Source organism: Echinops telfairi, unplaced genomic scaffold (assembly GCF_000313985.2).
Source record: "Echinops telfairi isolate 266 unplaced genomic scaffold, ASM31398v2 ScPeMD7_9;HRSCAF=40, whole genome shotgun sequence".
NCBI classification, from domain to species: domain Eukaryota; kingdom Metazoa; phylum Chordata; class Mammalia; order Afrosoricida; family Tenrecidae; genus Echinops; species Echinops telfairi.
Window position 1 is genome coordinate 22,465,494 of NW_022103906.1, and position 25,237 is coordinate 22,490,730.

At 46.8% G+C, this 25,237-nt stretch overlaps 1 protein-coding gene across 1 annotated transcript in view; it reads left to right on the forward strand.

Annotated features, from left to right (window-relative positions):
- Positions 1-25,237, forward strand: part of LOXL2 (lysyl oxidase like 2) — a 76,909-nt gene that overhangs the window by 1,145 nt on the left and 50,527 nt on the right. The window contains exon 2 of the mRNA XM_004707698.2: positions 8,177-8,352. Coding sequence (XP_004707755.1) covers positions 8,177-8,352 — 176 coding nt within the window. The remainder of the gene's footprint in view (positions 1-8,176; positions 8,353-25,237) is intronic.

Sequence of the window (25,237 nt, forward strand, 5' to 3'; positions counted from 1 at the left end):
CACTTGTTTTTCTATTCAAAATATCAATTATTAAGAGTAAAAAGTTTAACATAATTAACAACCATGTGACTGATCATTCATATTTAATGAATTTAACCATTCCATGTCCTTTTTTTTTTTTGGTAAGGGGAAAAAACCACCTCATTTGAAGCTTCCTCCTGGTGTCTGACTCTTTCCTTCTTTATTGCTTTCCTTTTTTTTTTTTTTTTTTTGGTAAGGGCCTTGAAGGAGCTCTGGTGTATGCAACGAGCTGCTAACCACCACAAGGTCAGTGGTTTGAATCCACCAGTAGCTCAGAGAAAGAAAGATGAGGCGTTCGGCTCCTGAAAAAGTGCCGTCTCGGAAAACCACCGAGGGCAATTCCACTCTGTCCTACAGGGTTGTTATGATTGGCATTACCTTGATGGCAGTGGGTTTGAGTTTGGGTTGGAAGAGCTTTGAACGAGCAAAAGTTCTTGGAGCCCAGGGCCTCGAGCTCAGTCCCGGTGCTGACCTAATGAACTGTATGATTTTAAGAGGAGCGCTTATTCTCTTGGGCCTCAATCTACCCATCTGGAAATTGGACTCCTAAGACTTCTTGAAATTCTGATGGTTTATGCTTCTTAGTAAGATAGTAGATGAGGGTGGAAGGCATGATTTTTAAAAAATTGGGGGTGCTAAGAGTCTCCCATCCCTTGGTGCAGCAAGGGCAGCCCCTCCCCCTGGCAGAGGCAGCAGGTAGCGCAGCAGTTCCAAACTCCCATGTCCTGAACAAATTGGGTTCATGCCATGCAGACTGCATTAGAATTGCCTGGTGGCTCAGAATACAGATATCTCAAACCTAAACCCAGGATGGCCCAAACCAAACTCCCAAGACCATGTAGGTGTAAAAAGCCTCATCTTTCTCCCACAGAGCGGCTGGTAGTTTCCAACTGCCTACCTTGTGGTTAGCAGCCCATTACACCACCAAGGCTCTCGATAGGCTAGTTTGTAGGTCTAGATGAGAGCCTGGAGTACCTTAGCCTTTGGAAACCCAGTAAGCCTTTGTGAAACCTAGGTTTGGGAGACATAGGAGTAGATGATTCTGATGGCTCCTTTCAGCCCTCTGTCTGTTGTTTTAGAAATTATTAAAGAGAAAACAATAGCAAACACACGACCATCAAGTCTTGACGACAAAGTGACCCTACAGAAAAGGGTTAAATTGCTCCAGGGTTTCTGAGACTGCAAATCCGTATGGGAGTAGACGGCCTCATTCTTCTTCCAGAGTGGCCAATGGGTTTGAACCCCTCACTGTGTGACACTGCCAGGGCTCCTTCCACAAATTATAAGAGGAAGGAAATGCCATCTCAGACATGTCTTAGGCCAGGTGTACATTTCCGGTGGCTGTAACAGATGAAGAGGTCACACCTTGATCAACTCATCTCTGACTTGGTTACTTAGCAGTGAGGAGGAGACAGGCAGCAAAGACAGCTTAGTGAATGCAGGGCTTTTAAAACTCATGTCTCATCTTGTTTACAAAACTTCGGACACAGCTATGTAATTCCACATCTTTGTTTATTCTGCTAGCCCCACAGTCCAGAAGCAACTCGAGATTTATGTTTCCTCTTCCAGGCCTGAAGAGCCCAATTATTTTATAGCCAAGTACTTTCTGGTGAATGCGGGCTTTTTCCAGGAACAAGTTATTTTATTCCTGTCACCAGATCGTCTGGCTGTGTTTTCTCCTCCGGTCTATGTCACCCGTCCAGAAGTGAGCATGGTGGAGGACGGCTCGAGAGGTGGGCTTACCTGGGTTGGACTTTGCCATCTGAGATGAGAATTGCAAGGGAGCAGAGGGCATTTGGAAGGGGGCAGTTAAAATCCTGGTCCCTGGACTCTATGCTGGGTGTCTCAGTCCACACTCCCTGGAGAAAGAAGACCAATGAGACCAGATAAACAGTGTGATAGATTGATAGGTAGATATTTACTTCAAGGAATTGCCTCACCTAGTTGTGGAGGGCTGGTGAGCCCAAAGTCCATAAATTAGGCAAAATCCCTCAGGTTTACATCCATAAATCAGGCAACAGGAAGAGTGTGAGTTCTGCCAAAATAGCTCTTTATAACCTGGAGGCAGAACACCCTGCAGGGAAAGTCCCATTTTGCTCCAAAGGCCCAGAGGGAGGGACGGTATTAGATTACATGATGGAAGGTAATCTGCTTCCACCCCTGCTCCCTAACAGCAGCCAGACTAGAGTCCCGCTGACACACAAAATCAGCCCTCCCTCTGGGCCGGAGGGCAGGAGTCGCGTGAAGGAGTTGAAAGACGATGAAAAGTTAGCGGATCGATGGGTTTTGAGTCTGATGGGACTGGGATTCTAGAAGGCACACACTGGGACGATGGAGGCATGGTGGAGAGTCAGGAGAGGGTGTGATGGCTGGTAAAGGCAAGGTCTGAGTTAAGAGCGTGAGAGAGGGGCCGAGGCTGGCTAAAAAAAAGTCATTGGACAGAAGCGATAAAGGAACCAAGTGGCCAAGAGTCCTGGAAGGGTCATCTCTGGATACTGAAATCACCAAGAATTATGATGGGGGAGCATCTGAGAGCAAAAAGAAACAGGTGTGAAAAAGTACAAGCAGTCACATCTCCGGGAGTTAGGCGACCTATATGAAATTGTGCTTGGTTGGCGTCTCCAGGTGGCGAAAATGGTTCATGTCCTCAGCTGCTAGCCAAACAGCTGGAAGTTTGAGCCCACCCAGAGACACTGCAGAAGAGAGGCCTGGTGACCTACTTTTGATCAATCCGTCCTGGAAAACCTAACAGAATATCCTTCTCCTCGGACACACATGGGGTCAACTCAATGGCCCCTGGTTTTCAAAAACTGGTTTAAGGAATGTGAGAGGTCTTTTATTTAATATATTTGAATTGTATCTGCATCAGTCTAGTGTTTCTAGTGTAGGCACTCTGATAGTATCATCTGGTTAATTCATTCAAATTATGATTTGGGAGAATATTTAAAAACAGCAACAAATGCACAAACCCAGAGCAAAATAACTCCTGATGTAGTGACGGTCGAATAGGACGGCCACCCTGCTCTGTGGGTGAGCTGGGGACGCTGCAGCCGATCCCAGAAGGGGTTCCCCTTCAGGAAGCCTCATGTTCAAGGTCTCCTTGGAGGTTGACCTTCTGCCTCTGTGTAGCAGTGGTTGGGCTGTGGTCATAACTCCAGGGAGAGTTCCCCAAGGGACCTGCCAAAATTTCCAGCCTGGCTTGCCATTGGCCTCTTCTCCACCTCCAAGCTCAGGTCAATCAAGGGTCCTTTTAGAGCATCTTAGTGGGGACACCTGTCCTGTTTCTTACAGTCTGGGTGGATTCCAAACAATATGAACTAAACAACAAAAAAAGAAAACAAATTTTAAAATATTTTTTAAAGATTAAAATAATGACCCAACTGGTGAGAAGCTTTGATGTACGTGTCTTTGCTTGTCAGGCTCAACCCATTCCCAACCGACCCCCAAGCCATCCTTCAGCTCAGAGTGGCAAAGCTGCCAGACAGCGGTTCTAGATTGAATGATTGCCATTGTCCTGACACAGCCCAGGGAAGACGCTGGCATCGAAATGGAACTTCATTTAGGCTTTCTCTTTTCTGAAGGATTTGTTGTTACATCTCTTCTCCTTTCATCAGGAAAGGCATTTCATAGAGTAAATGGGTGGAAAGAGTAGAATCAATGAAGTCTTGCTTCTGATTGACTAGATTTTTGTGCCCCAAAGTTGAACCTCATCTGTGATCTGTGCCCCAAATACCCCTTTCTCACAGCTATGTAATGCCATGCTTAAAATCACCCTCCACTCCAGCAGGCAACCTCCGAAGCTGGTTGCTTTTGAATCTGAGGCAGGCTAGGTAATAGGCACTATTGGGTTGCTAACCACCAGGTCAGTAGTTCCAAATCACCAGCTGCTTCAAGGTGGAAAAGTGAGGCTTTCTATTCCCCTAAAGAGTTCTGGTCTCGGAAACTCACAGGGGCAGTTCTACCCTGTCCTATAAGGCTGCTATGAGTCAGCATCAACACAGAGGCAGTCAGTCTGAGTTTTGAGTGAGAAGCATATGAGAAAATAATTTTCATTAAAGCAGCCTAAGTAATATATCACGATGATCACACTCTCTTGGCCTGAGCAGAACATTTGTTTCCACTGCCTAAGAAAAAGCAATTGGCCAAGGAAGTGTAACCTGTTGTTGTGGAGTAAGTTTTAACTCAGGATGACTCTATGTGTGTCCGAGCAGAATTGGCCTCTGTAGGATAGGCTGTTTTTATTTGTTTGTTTGTTTGTTTGTTTGTTTAAGTAAACCATGAGGACTTGCTTCTGAGCTGCCTCTGAGTAGACTTGAACCTCCAACCTTTTGATTGTGATACCCAAGGACTCTCAAGCATAGAGAGTAGGTTTGCTATGAGTCTGCTAAAGAGACACAAGCGGGTAGCACTCTTTTGGGTAATGTAACTTACCACATGTGCTCCAGAGTGCTAATTTCAAATGCTCTTTCTCAATACATAAAGCGGGTTGCGTGACCTTCCTGTTGGGCTGGCCTGCTGCCCGTCTCCTGAGCTAGTGTGCTTTCTTTCAGGGTAAATGGAATAAGGGCTTGCTCTGTCTCTTCCGGAACCTCACGTCCAACGTGGACGGCCTTTTCTGTTGCTAGCACTTAGCAAGACAAACATTGGTTTGTTGTTGAAACGGCAATCGATTAGAGAACATATGTTTCAGTGGAGCTTGACGGCTTGGAAACTAGGCCAAATTGAGAAAGCAGTTGGGAAAAAGACTCTCAGCCCAGATGTTTTCAATAATTTCTTTGTTCCCTGCAACGTGTCTGAGGCTCCCTCGCTTTGAGCCCCCACCTGCCAGCCATCACCCAGAGACATTCAGGGAGGCACTGGAAGTCAGGACATCAGTCCCATGTCCTCCGACCCTCCTCTTGGTTTTCTCATCTTGCCAATGGGAGGGTTTTATCCCAAGTCTGCTCGCATCCTGAAAGGCCTGGGACGCATTGTTTTCCTGGTTCATTGGAAGAAGGAAAGAAAGGGAGGCTGAACCTGTGTGGAGCACCTGGATTACTTCCTTGAATTTACCTGTGGCAACCTGCGTATTGAGTGTCAGTACATTTCCTTTAGAAGTGGGAAGGAGGCTTGGCCCTTTGCTAAATCACACACAGAGAGCATGTCACTTGGAAGGCAAACCCAGTTTCATCTGACCCCACTGGCCCATGGTCTCCTAACAGGAGCCATGGGACAAGTGTTTCTGGTTTTGTTTTCAGGGCCATGTGTGAATAGTGCTATTTTTAAAAACCTGCCGCACTTTGCACACGGGATTCTTAGCCTAGGGCAAGACCAGTAGAGGAGCAGGAGGTGAGCAGATTCCCCGACTGCCCCGCAGCCCAGCTGTCCCTTGCCTTCGAATGTAAAGATTCATGGGTTGGTATGAACTGAGTCAGCAGAGGGGAAGTATCAGGAAGTGAGAGGAGAAGTGACTTGGGAGTTAGGGACCAGGGTCCTGACCTCGGGTGTTTGTTCTAACATCCAGGAGTTGTCCTCCTTGGGCCAGAGCTCTGCGTCTGTGAAATGGGCATATTTAATACAGTAACCAAAGACCAGATGAGTTGTGGGATGACATCAAGAACATCATACATGAAGAAAGCTTTGGGCATTAAAACGACGCAAGAGAAAGAAAAGATCAAAATGAATGTCAGTGGGAACGCTGAAACTTGCTCTGGAACATAGAGTAGTTAAGAAAATGGAGGCAATGGTTATGAGAAAGAGCTACTAGGAAATGTTCAAAGGGCAGTTCCAGGAGTAAAGCATTACAGTGAAATGTACAAAGACGTGGAGTTAGAAAGCCAAAGGGAAGGGCATGCATGGCATTTCTGAAGCTGAAAGAACTGAAGTCTCAAGTTGCAATACTGAAGGATCCTATGGGCAAAATAATGAACAATGCAGGAAGCATCACAAGCAGGTGGAAGGAATACACAGAGACACTGTACCAGACAGAGCTGGTTGGTGCTCAGTCAGTCCCGAAGATGACACATAATCAAGAACTGCTTGAAGGAAGATGTTCAAACTGCACGAAAGGCACTGGCAAAACACAAAGCTCCAGAAGTTGGCAGGATATCACTTGAAATGTTTCATCAAACTGACACAAGGCTGGAGGTGCTCACTGGTCCATGCCAAGAAATCTGAAGGAGAGCTGCCTGGGCAATCGTCTGGAAGAGATCCATATCTGCGCCCATTCCAAGTCAGGTGACTCAACAGAATGCAGAAGTTATCAAACAATATGATTAATATCACACACAAGGAAACTTTCACTGAAGATTGCTTTAAAAAATGGTTTCAGTAATACAAAGATGGGAAAATGCCAGAAAGTCAAGTTGGGTTCAGAAGAAAATGTCCAATTAGGGGTATAATTGCTGATGTCAGATGGATCTAACTCGAAGCAGAGAATACCAGAAAGAGTTTCCCGTGCTTTATTGACTAAACAAAGGCATTTGATTATGTGGATCAGACACTATGGGCAACACTGTGGACAATAGGAATTCCAGAACTCTTCATTTTGCTCATGTGGAACATAGATTGACACAGAGGCAGTAGTCTGAACGGGACAAAAGGATGGTTAATGGTTTAGCATCAAGAAAGATATGCTTCAGGGTTGTATCTTTCATCATACTTATACAATCTGTATGCTGATCAAGTAATCTAAGAAGCTGGGCGAGATGAAAAAGAATGTGGCATTAGGATTGGAAGACTTATTAACAACTTGTGATATGCAGATGACACAACTCTGCTTGATGAAAGTGGAGAGGAGTTGATGAGATTGGGCACATTCAGAGTGATATGGCTGTAGCCAGTGAAGAGGACTTGAAGCACTTATTAATGAAGACCAAAGGCTACAGCCTTCAGTAAGGATTATACCCCAACAAGCAGAAAACAAAAGCACCATTGGACCAATAAAATTATGATCAACAGAGAAGATCAAAATTGTCAAAGATTTCATCTTAATTGGACCCCCATCAATGCTGATGAAAGTAGCAATCAAGAAATCAAGCAATGGGTTGCATTGGGTAAATCTGCTGCAATAGACTTCCTTAAAGTGTTCAAGAAAGAAGATGTTACTTGGAAGACCATGGCATGCCTGATTGTCTTCAATCACCTTGTAAGTAAGTAAAGATAGATAATAAGGAACAAAATGGACCGAAGAGGGCTAAAGGCTATGGTGTTTATGGAGAATATTAAACACAGCACGAACTACCAGAAGAAACAAATCTGTATTAGAAGAAGTACAGTTGACATCCTCCTTAAAATCAAGGATTGCAAGACCTTGTGTCACTGACCTTGGACCTAGATAAGGACCTCCTGTTTGATCAGTAAGGTGGAGGGTCAACGGGAAAGAGGAGCACCCTCCATGAGGTGGCACTCATAATGGGTTTAGCATAACAATGACTGTGAGAATGGTACAGGCTGTTATGCATAGGGCCTCTATGAGTCAGAACCATCTCCGCACCATCCATCAACAACATCTACATCCCTGAAGCATTGGGAGTCAAGGGAGGAAATGTAGATATGCAAATGCCACAAGAACCTTTAAACCTTCTATTGTAGGATAGCTGCTCAGCTTTCCAGGAAGGGTTAGAGTGGAGCCTAAGGAGGTTCAGTATTAAATAATCACCATCATCGTTACCATTTTTGAGTGTCCACTGTGGGCCAAACCATAAACTAGGCGCATGATATAACATCTCTAACCCACACCCGCCCATTCACGTTTTGTCCTTCCCACTTTACTGATGAAAGGAAGGGACTTAGACCAAGATCATACATATGGGCCAGTGGTGACGCCAGAACCCAAACCCAGTTTCACATCCAAAGTGCATGTGCTTTCTGCTATTGCCATGTAGCTTCGGGGCTTTAAGTGGGATTTCTATCTTTATCATGTTTCATCTCCCGCATTCCTGAATCCCATCAGCTGCTTACTCTGGCAAGGGGATCCAGATGCCCTCAAACCACATGTCTATGCAATACCTTAACATAATCAAGATGGATTGCTGGCATCAAGGGTATAGGTAAAGGCAAACCAGGCAAACGAACAGGAAGTAAGCAGACCCGTCCGTGTAAATCATGGATGCCGCCAGAGACTCAACCTCCCTTTGATGTGTCCCTTGTTTTCTTTATTCTCTCCCCACTTCAGGGCCCATCTGGTTGGACAATCTCCACTGCACTGGCAAGGAGGCCACTCTGGCAGCCTGCTCTTCAAACGGCTGGGGTGTCACCGACTGCAAGCACACAGAAGACGTGGGTGTGGTGTGCAGTGACAAAAGAATTCCTGGGTTCAAATTCGACAATTCGTTGATGAACCACGTAGAGGCAAGTGCTCTGCTCTTGATGCCTCCTTCATTGAGCATTTTTCTTCTTCCAGGCAACTCACTTCTCCCTTGCTGATTCAAGCAGTGCTTTCCGAGCACTGGGAAGGGCGACCTCACCTGACTGGACTGAGTGTGGGGATCGTGCAGAGGAGGGTTTATGGAGAAGGGGATACCTGAGATGCACCAGTGGGGAAAGGGCATTCCAGGCACAGAGAAGAGCGTGGGCAAAGAGACAGAGGTACAAAGATAGGAATCAGGGATAAGCCTGGAAGTGCCGTTCAAGAATAAGGTATGGAACCGAGAGTGTGCGCAAAACGCTGCTGAAGAGGGGGCCTGAGGGGTCTTTTGCTCCAAATCCAGGAACTTGCCGTTTGGAGTGGGAAACTGTGTGACCTATCAGATGCTGCATAACACATTACTCCCAAAGTCTGCAGCCGAAAACAACAAACCTATGTTCTCTCATGAAGTTGCCAAGGGTCAGAAATCAGGAGTGGCTTAGCTGGGTGAGTCTGGTCCCTCTCAGAGGTTGCAGCTGGTGGGTGATGAAGGGTCTCTTGCAAGCGCACACATCAGGTTGTTGGCAGGCTTACTTCTTTGCTGACAGGTGACCAGAATCCTCAGTTCCTCTCCCCATGGGTCTGTCCGTAGGCTGCCGTTGTGTCCTCCAGCTGCGGCAGCTGTCTTCCTCCAGAGTGAGGGATGGAAGAAAGACAGAGAGACAGAGAGAAACATGAATGCCGCGGTCTCTGATAACCGAATCTCAGAAGTGATGTATCATCATTCTGTTGTATTTTATCTTTTCACACGGACCAGCCCTGATACTGTACGGAAGAAGAGAAGGCCACTTTGACCGACCATGGAGGCTGGTTAGCTCTGGGCAGTTCTTCCCAAGCCTCGCTGGGGGTCAGAATTACTTTGAAAGGGAAGCTAGCAGGGCTTCACTCCAGACCCACTGAGTTGGAATCGCATGCTGTGGGACCTGGAGGAGATTTGTTTCAAGCTCCTCAGATGATAGTTTTGCTAACCTGACACGGAAGCCAACAAGTGGAGATGGCATGTGGGCTGCGGGCTTTCTTCTACGGTCACAGCTAGAATTTTTCAGTTAAATGTTTCACTGTGCACTTAGTGGAAGTGTCCACAGCAACTTAGGGTTCCGTGGAGCAATTTCCAAACATATTACTTAGCAACCTGGTTACATGTTTTGCAGGTGTCAGCCTACTCGTGATTTCTGTTCTGTTTCCATGAATTTAGCTTCCCTGCAACATCCTGACCTCATTTTTGCCTTAGAGTGTATCATGACTGAGGTCTCATATAAATGATGAGTTCTAATAGTTTTATTGACATGTAATCCATATACCATGCAGTTCCAGGGTTAAATATCTTAAAAAGAGTTATGCCATCATCACCATAATCAGTTTGAGAGCATTTTCTTCATTCTTGTGCACCCATTATTATTAGCTCCCCATTAGCCCCCAACCTCCCTGCCGCAACTCTAAGGAACTAAATTAGTCTAGTTGCTATCTTTATGGGTCACCTATCCTAGATGTCATAGACAGAAAATTATACGACAACAAAATAAAACACAGACAAACCTCCATCCAAAAGAAAGCAGATAATAGAAACTAGAACACATGAAAAATAAGTCAAAATAGAAAACAAATGATAATCTGTTGAATTTTAACCTAAATGTATCGGCAGCAATCCATTTTCCAATGCGCTGTCCGAGAGCAAGACTGTTCACATCCTTAGTCAGTGGTCTGCCGTAGTTCAATGGAGGCGTATTCTGAGTAGAGCCTCTGCACATGGATTTGGGCTTTCACTGTCATCCGTACCCTTCTATAAACTGCGTGCTCTGAATGTAAGCTCTAATACAATTCCTTCCTCTGACCTTGCATCTTATTATTTACAGTCCTTGGATCACATGGACTGGTGTGCACCGTCTGTGTGGATTTAGCTGACACCTCATTTAGATAGCTGCTCATTTGAAGACAAGCCTTTAAGACCCCAGATGCTGTTCTTTCTGATAGCCAGGCACCACCTGACTTCTTCACCGCACTTTGCTATCGCACTCATATGATCACTTCTTGAGAAAAGTATTGAGCGGGGCCAAAATATATAGCTGATGGTGTCTGTACACTATTGTTGTTGCTTTGTGGGTTTAAAAAATTTTTTTTCTGTTGCACAAAACCTCTTTATTTTTATTTTTAAAATCATTTTATTGGGTCTCATACAACTCTTATCATAATCCATACATACATCAATTGTGTAAAGCATACTTATACATTTGTTGCCCTCATCATTCTCAAAATTCGCTTTACATTTGGGTTCCTGGAATCAGCACCTCATTTTCCTTCCCCCCCTTCCCATTCCCCCCTCCCTCATGACCCCTTAATAATTTATAAATTATTATTTTATCTTATCTTACACTGCCCGGCATTTCCCTTCACCCACTTTTCTGTTGCCCATCCCCCAGGGAAGAGGTTATATGTAGATCCTTGCAATCGGTTCCCCCTTTCTACCCCCACTTCCCTCCCGGTATCGCCACTCTCACCACTGGTCCTGAGGGGTTCATCTGTCCTGGATTCCCTGTGTTTCCAGTTCCCATCTGTACCGCTGTGCATCCTCTGGTCTAACCAGGTTTGCAAGGTAGAATTGGGATCATGATCGTTGTGGGGAGGAAGCGTTTAAGAACTAGAGGAAGGTTGTGAGTTTCATTATTGCTACACTGAACCCTGAGTGACTCATTTCCTCCCCACTAGCCCTCTGCAAGGGATGTCCAGTTGTCTACAGATGGGCATTGGGTCCCCATCACACGCTCCCCTCATTAAAAGGAGCACAGTATTCATAGATGTTATTATTTATTTTATGAGACAGTCTGCTATTTCACCACAAGTTGACCTCAGTTTAAAGCCACAGGGCAAAAATCTGAGTCCCTTCTAATCTCTGCCAGCTCAGTAAATCTATCTTTAAAAATAATAATAATTTGAGTTTTGTTCTGCAATATTTGCCCCCATTCTATCAGAGACCTTCTGTTGGACCCTGTATAGGGGTGGCCCAGCACCATCTAGTTCTTTCGGTCTCAGGAGAGATGGACTCATGGTTTGCTTAGACAATTGGTTCCGCAACTAGTTTCTTCTTTAAATCTTTGGCTTACTTCTTTCTCTTTTGCTCCAGGTGAGTAGAGACCAATAGTTGTATCTTAGATACTACTCAGCAGCTTTTATGACCTCAGACACCACTTACCAAACTAGGATGTAGAACATAAACATCATGGTCTATTTTCTAGCAATTGACTGAGTGGTCGCAGGAGACCACGGCCTTCAAACCAAGTCTGTCAATCTTGCAATGTGATCGGTCCTACCTGGGAAGTACCTGTGACCATGCCTCCCTGTCCTCTTTATTTTATATGTATGAATGTATATGCAGCAACACAAACATGTACATGCATATGTGTACACATTATATGCATGTGGATATATGCACACATGTACCTTCCTAGAAGGAGCCCTGGTGATGTAGTGGTTATGCATTGGGTTACTACTGCAAGGTCAGCAGTTTGAAACCACTAGCTGCTCCATAGGAGAAAGACGGGGTGTTCCACTCCGTAAAGGGGTGCAGTCTTGGAAACTCACAGAGGCAATTCTCCTGTCCCACAGGGACACCAGGAGTTGGCATTGATGTAGAACTACCTATGGAACCACTCACTTCTTTTGGTTGTTACTGCTGAATTGTATACATTACAGTATTGGAGCCTTTATTAATAATGTCCCTGATTCTTGTGTACATATTGTGTCATCATTAACTGTAGTCAAGATTTCACTCACCTTTGGTCAATCCTTTTGCATCACCAACATAGCAAATGTCTACTCTTTAAAGAGTTATCCCCCTCCCACCCTTGAGAAGCACCAAAGAATGTTGATCTCTGTTTTGTCTTTTTACAAAAGAGATCATACAATACTTTCCCTTTTTTTATTGACTTAATCAGAATGATGGCCATGCTGTTTGGTGAATTCATCATTCGTCTTTTTATTAAAAACAGATAGTTTTATTGGCATATAATTCACAAGTCATACAATTCATTATTCTTCATAGATATGTACTATTTCATTTTATACTACAAAAGGGCTTCAAAAATATGTGAGAAACAGTATTAAAAAAATAATGGAAATGTTCTGTGAACCTTTTGGAAGCCCCCCGTGTTGCAACATTTTATTTATCCATTCATTTGCTGCTGGGCACTGAGGTGTTCCCATCTTTTTACTATCACGTGTGATGCTGTAGTGGACGAGGTGTGCATATGTGTTCTGTGTGTCACTACCATTCGGTCTCTGAGATGTAGAGATAAGAGCATGATTGATGGATTATAATACATTTCTATTTGTAGCTTTGTGAGGAAACATTATATGGTTTTCCATAGAGGCTGTGTCATTCTACAATCCCATCAGCAGGGGATAAAGGGTTCCAATCTCCCCACAACCTTGCCAGCACCGTTGTCTTCTGTGTCTTTGTTTTTGAATCAGTGACAGTTTTGCAGAGGTGAGGTTTTTGACTGTACAGAGGTTTCGCTGTAGTTTTGACTCGCTGCTCTCTAATGGCTAACGATCACCTGCTTCTGTGCATGTGTGTGTTGGCTGCGTGAATACACCGCTTGGTGAAGTGTCTCTTTATGTGCTTTGCCCATTTGAAAAGATTGGCTTGTTTGCCTTTTTGCTGTTGAGCTATTGGAGTTTTCTCTATGGGAATATTTTAGAGGTTAGGCCCTTCAAAGATATTCCGTTCCCTAAGATTTGTCCCCCCAGCTTACAAGCTCTCCTTTTATTCTTTACGGCTACATTTTGGACTGAGCTTTCCAAGGAGCAGTTCATTCTAACAACCACGTTAACCAAGTTTCATTGCCCAGCTCAAAAGATGCCCTATTGTTGTACCTAGACTCGGGTCTTTGCACTTTGCTCTTAGTGACTCCCACTGTCTTACGCTTTTCTCATGCGTGTTCCTAAAGTACACCAAGCACACGGGGCATGGGTCCAAGCCTGCATTATAACCTGGGAGGGGATTGGGCCTCTGACTTGCCAGTCTTCTCTCCACTGAAAGGATGAGACCACTTCCAGTAGAGACACTCTACTAGACTGGAGGAGATTATGTGCATAGTTAGAATCCCATTTACTTAGGGCAACTTTGCTTACCATGAGGTTTATGATTTGGGAGTGTATTTTTGGAAGTGGATCATCAGGCCTTTTCCCAAGCACCTCTGGGTGGATTTGAGCCTCCAGCTTTTTGGTTACCAACCCATTGAATTAACCATTTGCATTACACTTTTAGCACTCACGTTTGAATCTACATTGAATGTACACTGAATGTATGGTATTCGGTAGGAAGAAGGCTAGGCAGATGCTAGGAGAGTACAGGAAGATGTTTACTTGTTTCACTGATAATGCAAAGACGCTTGCTCATAACTTGTGTTATGTGTGGACCATGATGAGCTGTGGATAGCGCTGAGAACAACGGGAGCTTCAGAACTCTTCACTGTGCTCTGGGGACCCTGTGCAAGGCCCACGAGGCAGTTATCCCAATGGAACAATGAATGGTTTAAAATCAGGGACAGTGGGTATGGGGTTTTATCGTTTCCCCATATATATTCAGTCTGTGTGCTGAGCAAAGAACCCAAGAAGCTCTATCTCACATACTTTGGACTGTGTGAATAAGAATGTGGCGTCAGGATTGGAGGAAGGCTTATTCACAACCTGAAATATGCAAATGACACAGCCTTGCATGCTGAAAGTGAGGCGGATTTGAAGCCCTTGCTGCTGAAGATCAAGGACTTTAACCTCAGTATGGATTACAACTCAATGTAGCCAAGAGCAAAATCCTCCTAACTGGACCAACAGAGAGCATCATGATAAATAGATTAACGATGGAAATTATCTTTTTCCTTGAATACACAGACCGCGCTCATGGAAACAGTAGTCAAGAAATCCAATGGCATTTTCATTGGGCAAATCTGCAGTACAAGACCACTTTGAAAGAGTTGAATAGTAAGGATGCTGCTTTGAAGACTAAGGTGCACTTTGCTTAACCCATGAGACTTTCAGTCACCTTATACTCATATGAAAGTTGGACAATGAATAAGACCAGAGAATTTATGTATTTGAGTTATCGTGTTGGCAAAGAATATTTAAAGTATTGTGGTCTGCCAGAAGAACAAACCAGTCTGTCTTGGAAGCAGTGCAGCCAGAATGCTCCTTAGAAGCAGGATGGGGAGACTTTGGACATGTTTTGGTCCCTGGAAAAGGACACCATAGTTGGTAGAGTAGAGGGTTGGCTGAAAAGAGGAGACCAACGAGGAGAAAGAGTGACACAGTGGCCGCAACCATGGGCTCCAATGCACAGCAACAATTGCGAGGCCGGGGCAGGACCAGGCAGTAGTGTTTCCTTCCCTCTGACTCAGGCTCACCGAGTCAGAACCACCCCGATGGCACCTGACGGCAACAACAACATCTCCAACTCGTGGATGTTTTTATCCCCAGGACTGCGAAACAAAGATGATTATTCCTTCCGTGGAGAAGCTCTCAGGAGGAAATATTAAACTAAACAGTGATGGAAAACAATACAAGTAAATCGTTCCTTTATAAAACATCCCCTGGCTGATAGGACAATATGCTCATCTCTAATATCTTCAGTGGGCTTCTGTTCAGCCTAGCACCTCACAGTAATCTGCTTGGGAGATCAAGCGAAGACCTGGGATTCTTGCTATAAGAAAGTCATTGATGGCTTGAATAAGAGAAAGGTGAGCCGGAATGTCAATAGGTTTTGGGTGGAAAAAAATGGCTCATCTGCCACTAGGGCGGGGCGGGGGGTGATTCTGAACAAGGGCTCTGTGCGTGGAACTTCAACAGATAAGTGTTCATTGAATATCTACAATGAACTAGTCCCAAAGCCCAGGATTTGATAGGGACATAAGAAATGCCATCGCAAACACACACACACACACACACACACACACACCTTCAGCGGGTAGAGTGGGCATAGAAGTGTGCGAGACAAAATGTATTTAGAGAGGACTTTCTTATTCTGAAAGGCTGAGACTCCATAATAGGAAAACAGAGGTTCGACCTTTATTTGAGACACTTGTGGGTACCTGCGGCCTGCACATCATGGCTTAGGACACTATTGGGGAAGGAAGACATGACTCCTGTCCTCCAGAACCTGAGAACCTGAGAAAACAAGACGGATGATTCCAAGACAAAGGGCACAGGCCCTAAACTCACTGTCGCCTAGGGAAGACTACCTGGGGGCCAGCTGGTTGGAGGACGATGACTTCCACGACCTTCGCTGTCCCAGCCTTGCCTGGAAGGCCTCCCTCTCACCGTCGTCGTAAAACAGACTGGTTACGGCGCGTCAGGCTGGAGCTTCCCTGCCCCACCACAGGCTCTGAGGGGACTGTGGACAGAAGAGGCGTCCCTTTGAGCTTCTTCCTTGGTGTGTCTGCTAAAAGCAGGTCATTAAAGGGAATAGCTGTCTGGGTGTCTGAGGAGAATTCTTGTGAGTTGTCAGAAGATTCTTCCATTCAGGGTCTTGTGGCTAACACTCAATGCTTCCCGACAGCTGGCCTTCCGGTAGAGACATGCGTAGACCACCTACAGGCCGTGGTTTGTGGGATGCCTGGAAGTTTCTCCAAAATACCTCATAGAATAATCTGGGGCAAGAGCTGAAGTCATAGAATCACTTCGTTGCTAAAAAAAAAAAAAAGTCCCCTATTAAATTTTCATGAATAAGAAGAAACGTGGGCTTGTGGACACAGTTAGGTGGGGTCCTTCTACTGACTAATGATACCCAGGGAGGGGGGGTTATTCATTAGTGTGAGCAAGCGCAGGGGCTGTCTCCAATGATACAGGGCTCGCGAGGCTCCTGCCTCCCATCAGGCATCAGGAATCTGGATAGAAATTAAAATGTGTGCTGATCAAATGCACAGGCTATAGGAGCCCATCAGACATGCATGTAAGGTGCTGTCATGGAGAAGAACGCTTGTGATTGCTGCTCTCTCCTAAGCAAAGGCTGGGGAGATGGTAAGTGGGAGGCAGAGTCCAGCTCCCTGTGACAAAGAAAACTTCGGGACATTCAGAGCTACCCCCTATGGATTGCTGACCCCAGGGAGTGGTGAACTCCTTGTCCTTCAAAGAGGTCAAGCAGGAACTGGATGACCTCATGCCAGGAACATGTTGGCCAGATTCCTACTTGCAGAAGGAACAGGGTGTAGGTGATTGCCAAGGTGTAAGATCTCCCTGTTACTCTGTTGTCTATGAAAATGCAAACCAAAATATAACTAAATAAAAATTCACTGCCATCGAGGTGATTCCAACTCATAAGAGCCCAATAGGACAGGGTAGAACTGCCCCTGGTAGTTTCCGAAGCTGTAACTCTTTATGGGAGTAGAAAGCCCCTTCCTGCCATGCAGTGGCTGGTGGTTTCGAACTGCCGACCTTGCAGTTAGCAGCCCAGCATGTAACCAGTGTCTCACCAGGTCACGCCCACTGCTGGCTATTCCTAGTTAACACTATTGTGGGACTTGGGGCACAGCTGTCCTGGTGAAGGGACACCCACAACTGTGTGTGCTCAGACTCATTCCCGGCTTCTCCAACCTCTTGAAAGTTTCTTCAAACTTTTGCTTATTTCTTTTACATCAAAACATGAGCATTTGGGCAGGAATTTGTGCCTGTAGAGTCCAAAGTAGTCAAGGGTGAAGCGTTGGTTCGCTTTGAACTTGTTTCGAAAGGTTACTACCTGCACTGTGTCTTGTGATTCAAGCGTAAAGGACTGGGTTGATGAAAGAATGAAGACCCCCATCTCTTCCCACCCCCTTACAGCACAGCCCTGTAACCGTCACCTACCCTCTTGCCTCCTGGAATCCGGGAACAGGTCCTGGGCCATTCGAGCGGACGCACATCACCGTCTCCAGCGTGCGCTCCGGTTCCCCGTGTTAAAAGGGAAAGAAAACGGCACATCTGTTCAGACCAGTCCGTCCCCCTCAGGGATGCCAGAGGCCTGAGTCACTGAGCTCTGGAGACGGGCTGATGGAATTTCACTCGATGAGCTAACTGGACTCCTACGTCTGCTTGGGGCTTCCGTGGGGACTCTTTGACACTTCATAAATTCCCTTTCAGGGGAAGGGAAAAAGTACACCTTCCTCATGTGAATGATCCCACCCAGGGAGGCTTTACATGTTTTGACCCCGGGCTGTCCATTTCCCAAAAGCCAGAGCACCGAGCACGTCCAGCTAAGCTGGACCGCCATCACGTAGGGGAGGGAGCGATGGTTTCTCCATCAGCATGGCAAGCCAGCGCCCCTCATTTCCAAAGCAGTTCGAATTGCCTTGCCACGGCATCGGGTGGCTTCTGGAATAGTGCTTTGTAGCCCGTAAAGAGCTGCGATTGGTTGGCCTACCAGGTATCCCCCACTGCTGGTTTATTTCATCCAGGAAATTAATCAGGAGGCTCTCAGCCCTCCGCTTTTCTCACACAGTTAGACTGTCACATCGCACCGCACATTCAACGTGTCAGGCTGGTCCCCTCGGTCCCCATTCTGGTGGAGGCTCGGATTTGCTGCTGGATTGGCGCTTAGTGGACTTCTGAAGATCCGGTGCGAAAACAAAACAAAGTTCGCTGGCTATGAGGAAAGTGAGGAGGGGATCGTAGGTCGGTCCTCCAGATCTTCTAAAACGGGGCAGGAGAGTAAGCAGGATTAAACAATAAAATGTGAACCGTAGCTGGTTCCATGGGAATAGGTTTTTCTAAACCCAGAAAAGAGCGCTCCACGCAAACCTCCCAGGATGTCAGAGACTCCGACCAAGAGCTTTTGTTTCCTGTCTGTGGTCCGAGGACAAGTTGGGAAAAGCATTAGATAAAGAGAGATTACAACCCCAGATGCCCTGCTGAGCAGAGCTCTGTGTGTGTGTGTGTGTGTGTGTGTGTGTGTGTGTGTGTGTGTGTTGGCTGTTTCGCACATTGCTAAGTAATGTGCTCATAGAAACGCTGGTGGCTGGGAGCGCGTGCTCTTAGATCTGGGAACATATAGGTCTTCTCCTTCCCTCCCCTCCCAACCCCACGACTTCCCTACCCATTTTAGAGGCAGTTCTTCATACAACAGTTAGGATACCAGAACCGATTGGGAATTCCCAGGCTGTGAGACTTCAGCGTGACGTTCACACTGAGTGGTCTCAGAGCCTCAGTCTCTCCCTTGTGATAGCAGGCAGCCCAAGAAGTCTTGATGGACAGTAAAGAAGAGAGGAGTGATGAGGGGGAAGCCTATTCATTTTCATTAGGGCAGAGAATATGCCCCCTTCCAAAACCGCCCCCCACCCCCTGCTCTCTGTGAGCCAGAGAGACTTGAAAAGTTCTTTCTTCTCCTGTCAAGCCCAGGGCCTGTGGCTGTGTGCATTCTTTACATTCCAGGAGACCAGGGTTATTAGACACACTTGGCTGCCAGCTGCTTCAAGGTTGCCCTCCCAGTAGTAGCCTTGCCTGTCAGCACCTGGGTGCTGCTGAGGGTGGGGTCTAAAGCCTTTGCAGAAATAAGAATTAACTCCAGAAAGGTCTGCACACCCTCACCCAAGTGATCACAGCAGGTTCCACCAAGAAGGTTCAGGAAAGAAAGGGGTCTGTTTGCATCTCTCTGAAATGCAGGGTCCTAGATATAGATAGATAGCTGTTCTCTGTGGTGAGTGGGAGTGGGCTGTTCTCTGTGGTGAGAAATGGTAGCAAGTGGGGAATTTGTGACAGACTGAGGTGATCGTCTTGTGGTGGCTTATGTGTTTGTGATGCTGGAAGCTATGCCACTAGTATTTGAAAGACCAGCAAGGTGGTCCATGGTGGACAGATTTGAGCAGAGCTTCCAGACAAAGGTAGACTAGGGAGAAATGCCTGGTGATCCTGATGAAACTAACCAATGCAAATCTTATGGGTCACCCCGGAGCATTATTCAACTGGCTGGCTTTGGTCATCCTCAGGAACGATCGCTCGCTGGAGAAGGATATGTAAGGGCAGCAGAGAGCCAGGGAGGGGAATAGAGACCCTCGGTGAGATGGACTGGCCCAGTAGCCTCAACAGTGGACTTGAGCATGCCGGTGATCATGAGGATGATACAGGACAGGGCACACCTTTCATTCTGTTGGGCACACGGTCTCCATGAGTCAGGGTTGACTTGACTAACACTCTGTATAGACGTCTGCCTGTCAACAGTGGCTCACACATAGCCATTGTGAGGCTAACACAGGAGCAGACAACGTTTCATTCTGTTGGACACAAGATCACTTTGAGTCAGAACTGACTCAACGACACCTAACAACATCCATCTATCCATCCATCCATCCATCCATCCTTCCTTCCTTCCATCCATCCATCCATCCATCCATCCATCCATCCTTCCTTCCTTCCTTCCTTCCATCCATCCTTCCTTCCATCCATCCATCCATCCATCCTTCCTTCCTTCCTTCCATCCATCCATCCTTCCTTCCTTCCTTCTTTCCATCTATCCATCCTTCCTTCCTTCCATCCTTCCATCCATCCATCCTTCCTTCCTTCCTTCTTTCCATCTATCCATCCTTCCTTCCTTCCATCCTTCCATCCTTCCACCTGCCAGCTATCAACTTCAGCAAGGGAGTAAAGCGCTGTTCTTTGGCCCGCTCACTCACTTGCACTGCCATGGGGTCGGTGCTGGCTCACAGACCCCCGTGGGCTTCTGAGACAGTAACTGTTGATGGGAGTAGAAAGAACAGTCTTTCTCCCACAGAGTTGCTGGTGGATTTGAACTGGCAACTTACATGAATAGTAGCCCAACACATAACCACTACACCACAGCCCACAGTCTCTGAATTTTCAAACTTGCTTCACTGTCAGATTGAACAATGAGATGTAGTTCTCTCTGATTACTGAGGGCTGGGACAAAAGAATGTGTAAGATCTTATCCAACTCGAACATTCTGTGATTCCATCCATTAGGAACCTGTGTGTGTTCAGGGCTTGTCAGGCCCCACCAGGGACACAGAAGAATGATTTTAAGGTGACCTATTTTCTAAACTGGAAATGGGTTACAGAGTCTGAAAAAGCAAAAGACTATTGATAGGAAAAACAGAACAACATATATATATTTTTAATTAGGCACATCCTGGACAACTTAGGGACCTGGCTCCTAGCCATGTAGTTGTACATGAGGCACTTAGAAATGCTTAAATCCCACAATAGTTGTCGGTGAGATGAAATGAAGAATGAAGTAACATTGTTCTTCTCAGAGTAAATAAATGTATACATAACGTTGTCATTATCGTTAATGAAAGAAATGAATGAAGAGTGTATAATCAAACAGCATGGTGTGGACAGATCATTGTATGGTGATTTGGAGAAGGGGGGAAATTAATGAAGGAACGTTAGGGGGGAATCTTTCTCTGCCTGATTGGGACAATTCCTGCTGTCGGGTGGCTGTGACATGGCTGGTTGGGGGCTGGTGGTTCACGGTCTGAGTCCCCAAAGGGTCTGAGTGCTTCTGAATCACGTCAGTCATGTTAGGTGGTCCGCATTGAGGCATCCACATAGCCTATTCCTGTAGGGCTGTTGCTCAGAAAGCTGAGTGCTTCATCTGTGAACTCATTCATTCAATACATTGAGTTGAACCCCCAACACTATGCTAGGCACTCGAGAGATGGGATTGACAACGTGCAATACTGGCCTGGAGCTTCCCGTAGAACAGTGGAGAAGCACAGTGTCACCCATAACGACTTCTCCTTCACCACGCTGATTTCCCTGAAGGAGAAGCAGCAGGAACAGCCCTGGGCAGTGTGACGGATGACCTGTCCTCGCCGAGGACTGGCCTGGTCTGTGGCCTTGGCACCGCAACCAGGGCCGGACATAACTGCTGGGTCCGAGGGACGCTGCTGGGGCAGGTGTCCCGCCAGCTTCCTAGACACAGCAGGACTTCCTGCCCTCAAAAAAGAAGCCTCTGTTACCTCCCCAAATCCTTCCAGGCTGGAAAATGACACAGGGAGCATTCAATTTCCCAGCAGCCGCAGAAAGCTCTTGAGTTATAAGTCGAGAGCCCAGACAGACGGCAGCGTTTTCCTGTCATGGCTTCAGCATGACCTCAGCTCTCCATGCCCCCGCCAGCCCCCACTTACCCTAACTGGTCTGCATCACTCAGATCTGAAGAACAGCCACCTCTGACATGCCTTCTACCCGGCTCGCTCTCATCCATCGGACCCGTGGGGAGTCATTGCTAGGGAATGTTACAGGCAGCCTCTTAAATGATTCCGATTTGCTAAATCAAAGGGGGTTAATTACAGGATTTCCAGACTCCTCCAATACAACATGACTCATAGTATTTCCAGATAATACCCACTTGGCAAGACCGGCCAAGCCTGTGCTGAGGACCAGATCAGCCCTTATTCAGTTCAACATCTGTTTCCTAGCTTGGGTTTGCATGAGGGGCGTGGAGCGTTAAGTGGCTCAGGGAACAAGAGGATTCGTGTGCGACGTGCAGAAGCTTGCCTACCTAGACGTCACCCGAGTACTGCTTGTGTTAGGAAGGGAAGCAGGGACTAACTCACTGCTTGTTTGGCATTAGACAAAGAATAAAGAGTCGTTATCAGATTTTTTGCTTGGGAGATCAGCATTTCTATCTAAGCCGAACTCCCTTGCTGGATTTTATTATTAATATTATTACTACCTTGTTCAGAAATACTTGAGAGGATTGGATTCCTTGGTTCGGAGAGTTAGAGTCATGGTTTCATGGGGCCCCCAGGTCATTGACCTCACGATGTGCTTAGCGCTTCTGCTCTTTCTCCCAGTTGTGGCCCCGTGTCTGCCGTCTTAAAAGGGTACCACCAGCTCTCTCTCCTGCCCTCTCTTCCTCCTGCACTTCCACGGGGACCATCAAGAGGGGCTGAGAATGAAGAGGGACATGTAAGGACAGCGATTTGGTTTTGTAGAAGAAGAGGTGAAGAAAAAACAAGGGAAGTGCTGTCAGCCATCCAAACAGATGAACAATGTTTCCAAGAATGGACGCGCCGATTTGACAAATGTATTAAGTGTCATGGAGAGTACCTTGACGCTAACAGCAGGTTAAACCAGGAAGGTCACATAGGACAAGGACACCCGAAGGTCATCTGTGCAATCAAAAGCTGGCTGGACATCTCTAAGAAACTGCAAAAGGTTTGGGGATGCAGCTTTGGGAGTGTGCATGCAGACCCCACCACAGCGCACCAAACTTGCAACCAGCCATCCAAGGCACATCCCCCGGCTCCTGTTCACCTGGAGCCACGAAGAAAGGAGGGAGCGACGTCAGAGAGGGGGAGGATGCGGGACTGGCGAGGAAGCATCTCTTGGACAGAAGATGAGGCGCGCTGACTGGTGCCCAGCTACCGTTACTGAATATTTTCATCAGAGGTTCTGTGGAAGAATCCTGATTCAGAAGGGAATGCAGAACAGAATCTCCAAGTCTCAGGGACTCCAGACTGACTTTCTGGAGCCCTGGAGGGTGGGTAAACCCCTGAACCTGCCCCGAGATAATCTTTAAACAAACAAACCAGCAAAATCTCCTGGAGTCTTCGTAAAATCAAACAATAATCTAGCTAAACTAGTAAGAAATGCCTGCCTGGAGCATTGTGCTCATTGAAGAACTGTCTGGTGGGGGTCTTAGAGCAACTTTAAAATGGGATAGGAATTGCAGGGGGCAATGAGTTTATGTTAATAGGGAAGGAACCACTGTTAGGCGAGTGTGTGAATGGCTGCAGTACTTAAATGAATGCAATTAATGTCACTGAATTGTACATGTAGAAAGGTTGAAGTGGTGTGTTTTTTGCTGGGCGTATTCCCAGCAATAAAACAAAATACATTTCTAAATGCATTCTGTGCCTGGCAGTAGGAGGTGTGGATAGTACACACTGAATAAGGCACACTTTGGCTCTTGGGCAATTCACAGTCCGACTGGGTGGCAAACACATGCACAGCACAACAGCGTGGAGCCGTTCCTATAAGACTAAATGAGTGGCTCAGAACGCAAAGGCTAGAGGCATGAAGAAGAAAGCGAATCTGAATCTCAGTGGAGAGGCAGAGAAAGGAGAAGGCTTGAGGAGGAGGTGGAAGTACGCTCTCTCCCCACGTGACACAAAGGAACTTCCTTATCTGCGTCGCCCTTGGGTCCCAGGGCCTGTGCGGTTGTCAGTCAGCCCACTGGGATCAAGGACGTGTTGCTGGCTGCTTTGCAGAAGTGATCTAAGTCTGGGTCGGGAAGTGCTCTTGAAGCCTGGTCGCCATCAGAGCCGCGTGCAAGCCTTTGATCACAGACAGGTGCTGACTAAGCATGAGGAGCCTTGGCAGGCAGGCGGGAATCCAACCAGGTCTTCTCCAGGGAAGATGAGAATCCCGCGTTCTCTGTGCTCGGAGAAGAAAAGAAAAATGAAACTGCCATTGAGCGGGTTCTGACTCATAGCGACCCGACAGGACCTGTCCTATGGGGTCAGGAAACCCTGTGGGTTTCTGAGACTGTAACTATTTAGGGAGTAGAAAGTTTCATCTTTCTCCCAAAGAGCGGTTGGTGGTTTCGAACTGCTGATCTTGTGGTTAGCAGCCCAACAAGTAATCTGTGCTAGTGCCTAGAAAACACTCAAATGTTTTTGAATGAATGGAGAACCTGCCCTTGAGGGCCAGGAGTGGCTTGGTGATGGGGGTGAAAGGGTGATGCCTGGAGGGCAGCGAGAGGAGCTTCCTGGCTGGAAAGGGGCAAAGGTGGAAACAAGACTGGAAAGGCAGGCCCAGCCGACCTGAGAGACTCTTGGCTGGGAGTCTAAATAGTCTGAACTTGATCCAGGAGGCTCTGGGGAGCCATCAGCAGGTTTTGAGCAAGACATAAATAAACAGGGATGGGCGTGTTGGCACTGCTGGGACAGACTGGATGGGTGACTAGACCAGGGATGGAGAGACTGTGCACCGGGCCCACAGGAGATGGCAGAATAAGAACACCTTTCTTTGACTTGTGGAGCAGCCTGGAAAATGCCAATGACGCGGGAGAGGTCATGGAAAGGCAGGAAAGGTAGTGTTGGGATAGAGTGAGAGGAAAAATCGAGGACATCTTCGATGCATTTTGTTTGAGGCTCTGGCCGCCATTAGAAAAACACGTCTCTGTCTCTGGAAGGCCTAGTTTGTTGTTGCTGCTCTGTTGTTTTTCAGCAGTGTAAAGAATGCAGAGGGCTTTGAGAACAAGCTATAGGAGGGAGGGAGGAGCCACAGGAGGAAGGGGCATGCTGAGTAGGCAGCCTGCATAGGACTCACTCACCACTGCTCGCTTTCAGGTGGAATGTGAGCCTAACAGTATAGAGTGCTTCTCCCCAGAAGGTCCGCCCCCCCCCACCCCCCCAGTGTGGCTTATCCGAGAGGAAGGCCTGGGCTGATGTGTAGTGTCCAGCTCCGGAGAAAGCAAAGGAAAAGATGATGTGGGCTAAGACCCGGCTTGGACCACGTTGCTTGCCCAGCTCGGAGCTTCTTGACCACCTTGTAGATTCTTGCAGGCCTGTTTGCTTCCTTGCCTGGCCTTTCCCGGTGGCCGTTCCTGATGCAATAGTCAGCTAGACTTTCAAAACTGGTGATTTTTTTCCTCACTGGCCACAGCCCCAGACTGTCACATTCTGGAATTTGCAAGTCATTCACAGATGCTACAAATTTTAAATGTCGTTCGGGCATAAGCCTGGGAGGGAGCCTGTGCCCCAGCCTTCTTGTCCCCAGACTACCTTAGTGGCTAGTGGGTTACACGTTGGGCTCTGAACCACAGGTCTGTAGTTTGAAACCACTGAGGGAGAGAGATGAAGCTTTCTACTCCTGTAAAGAGTTACAGTCTTCGGCAACCCTGTGA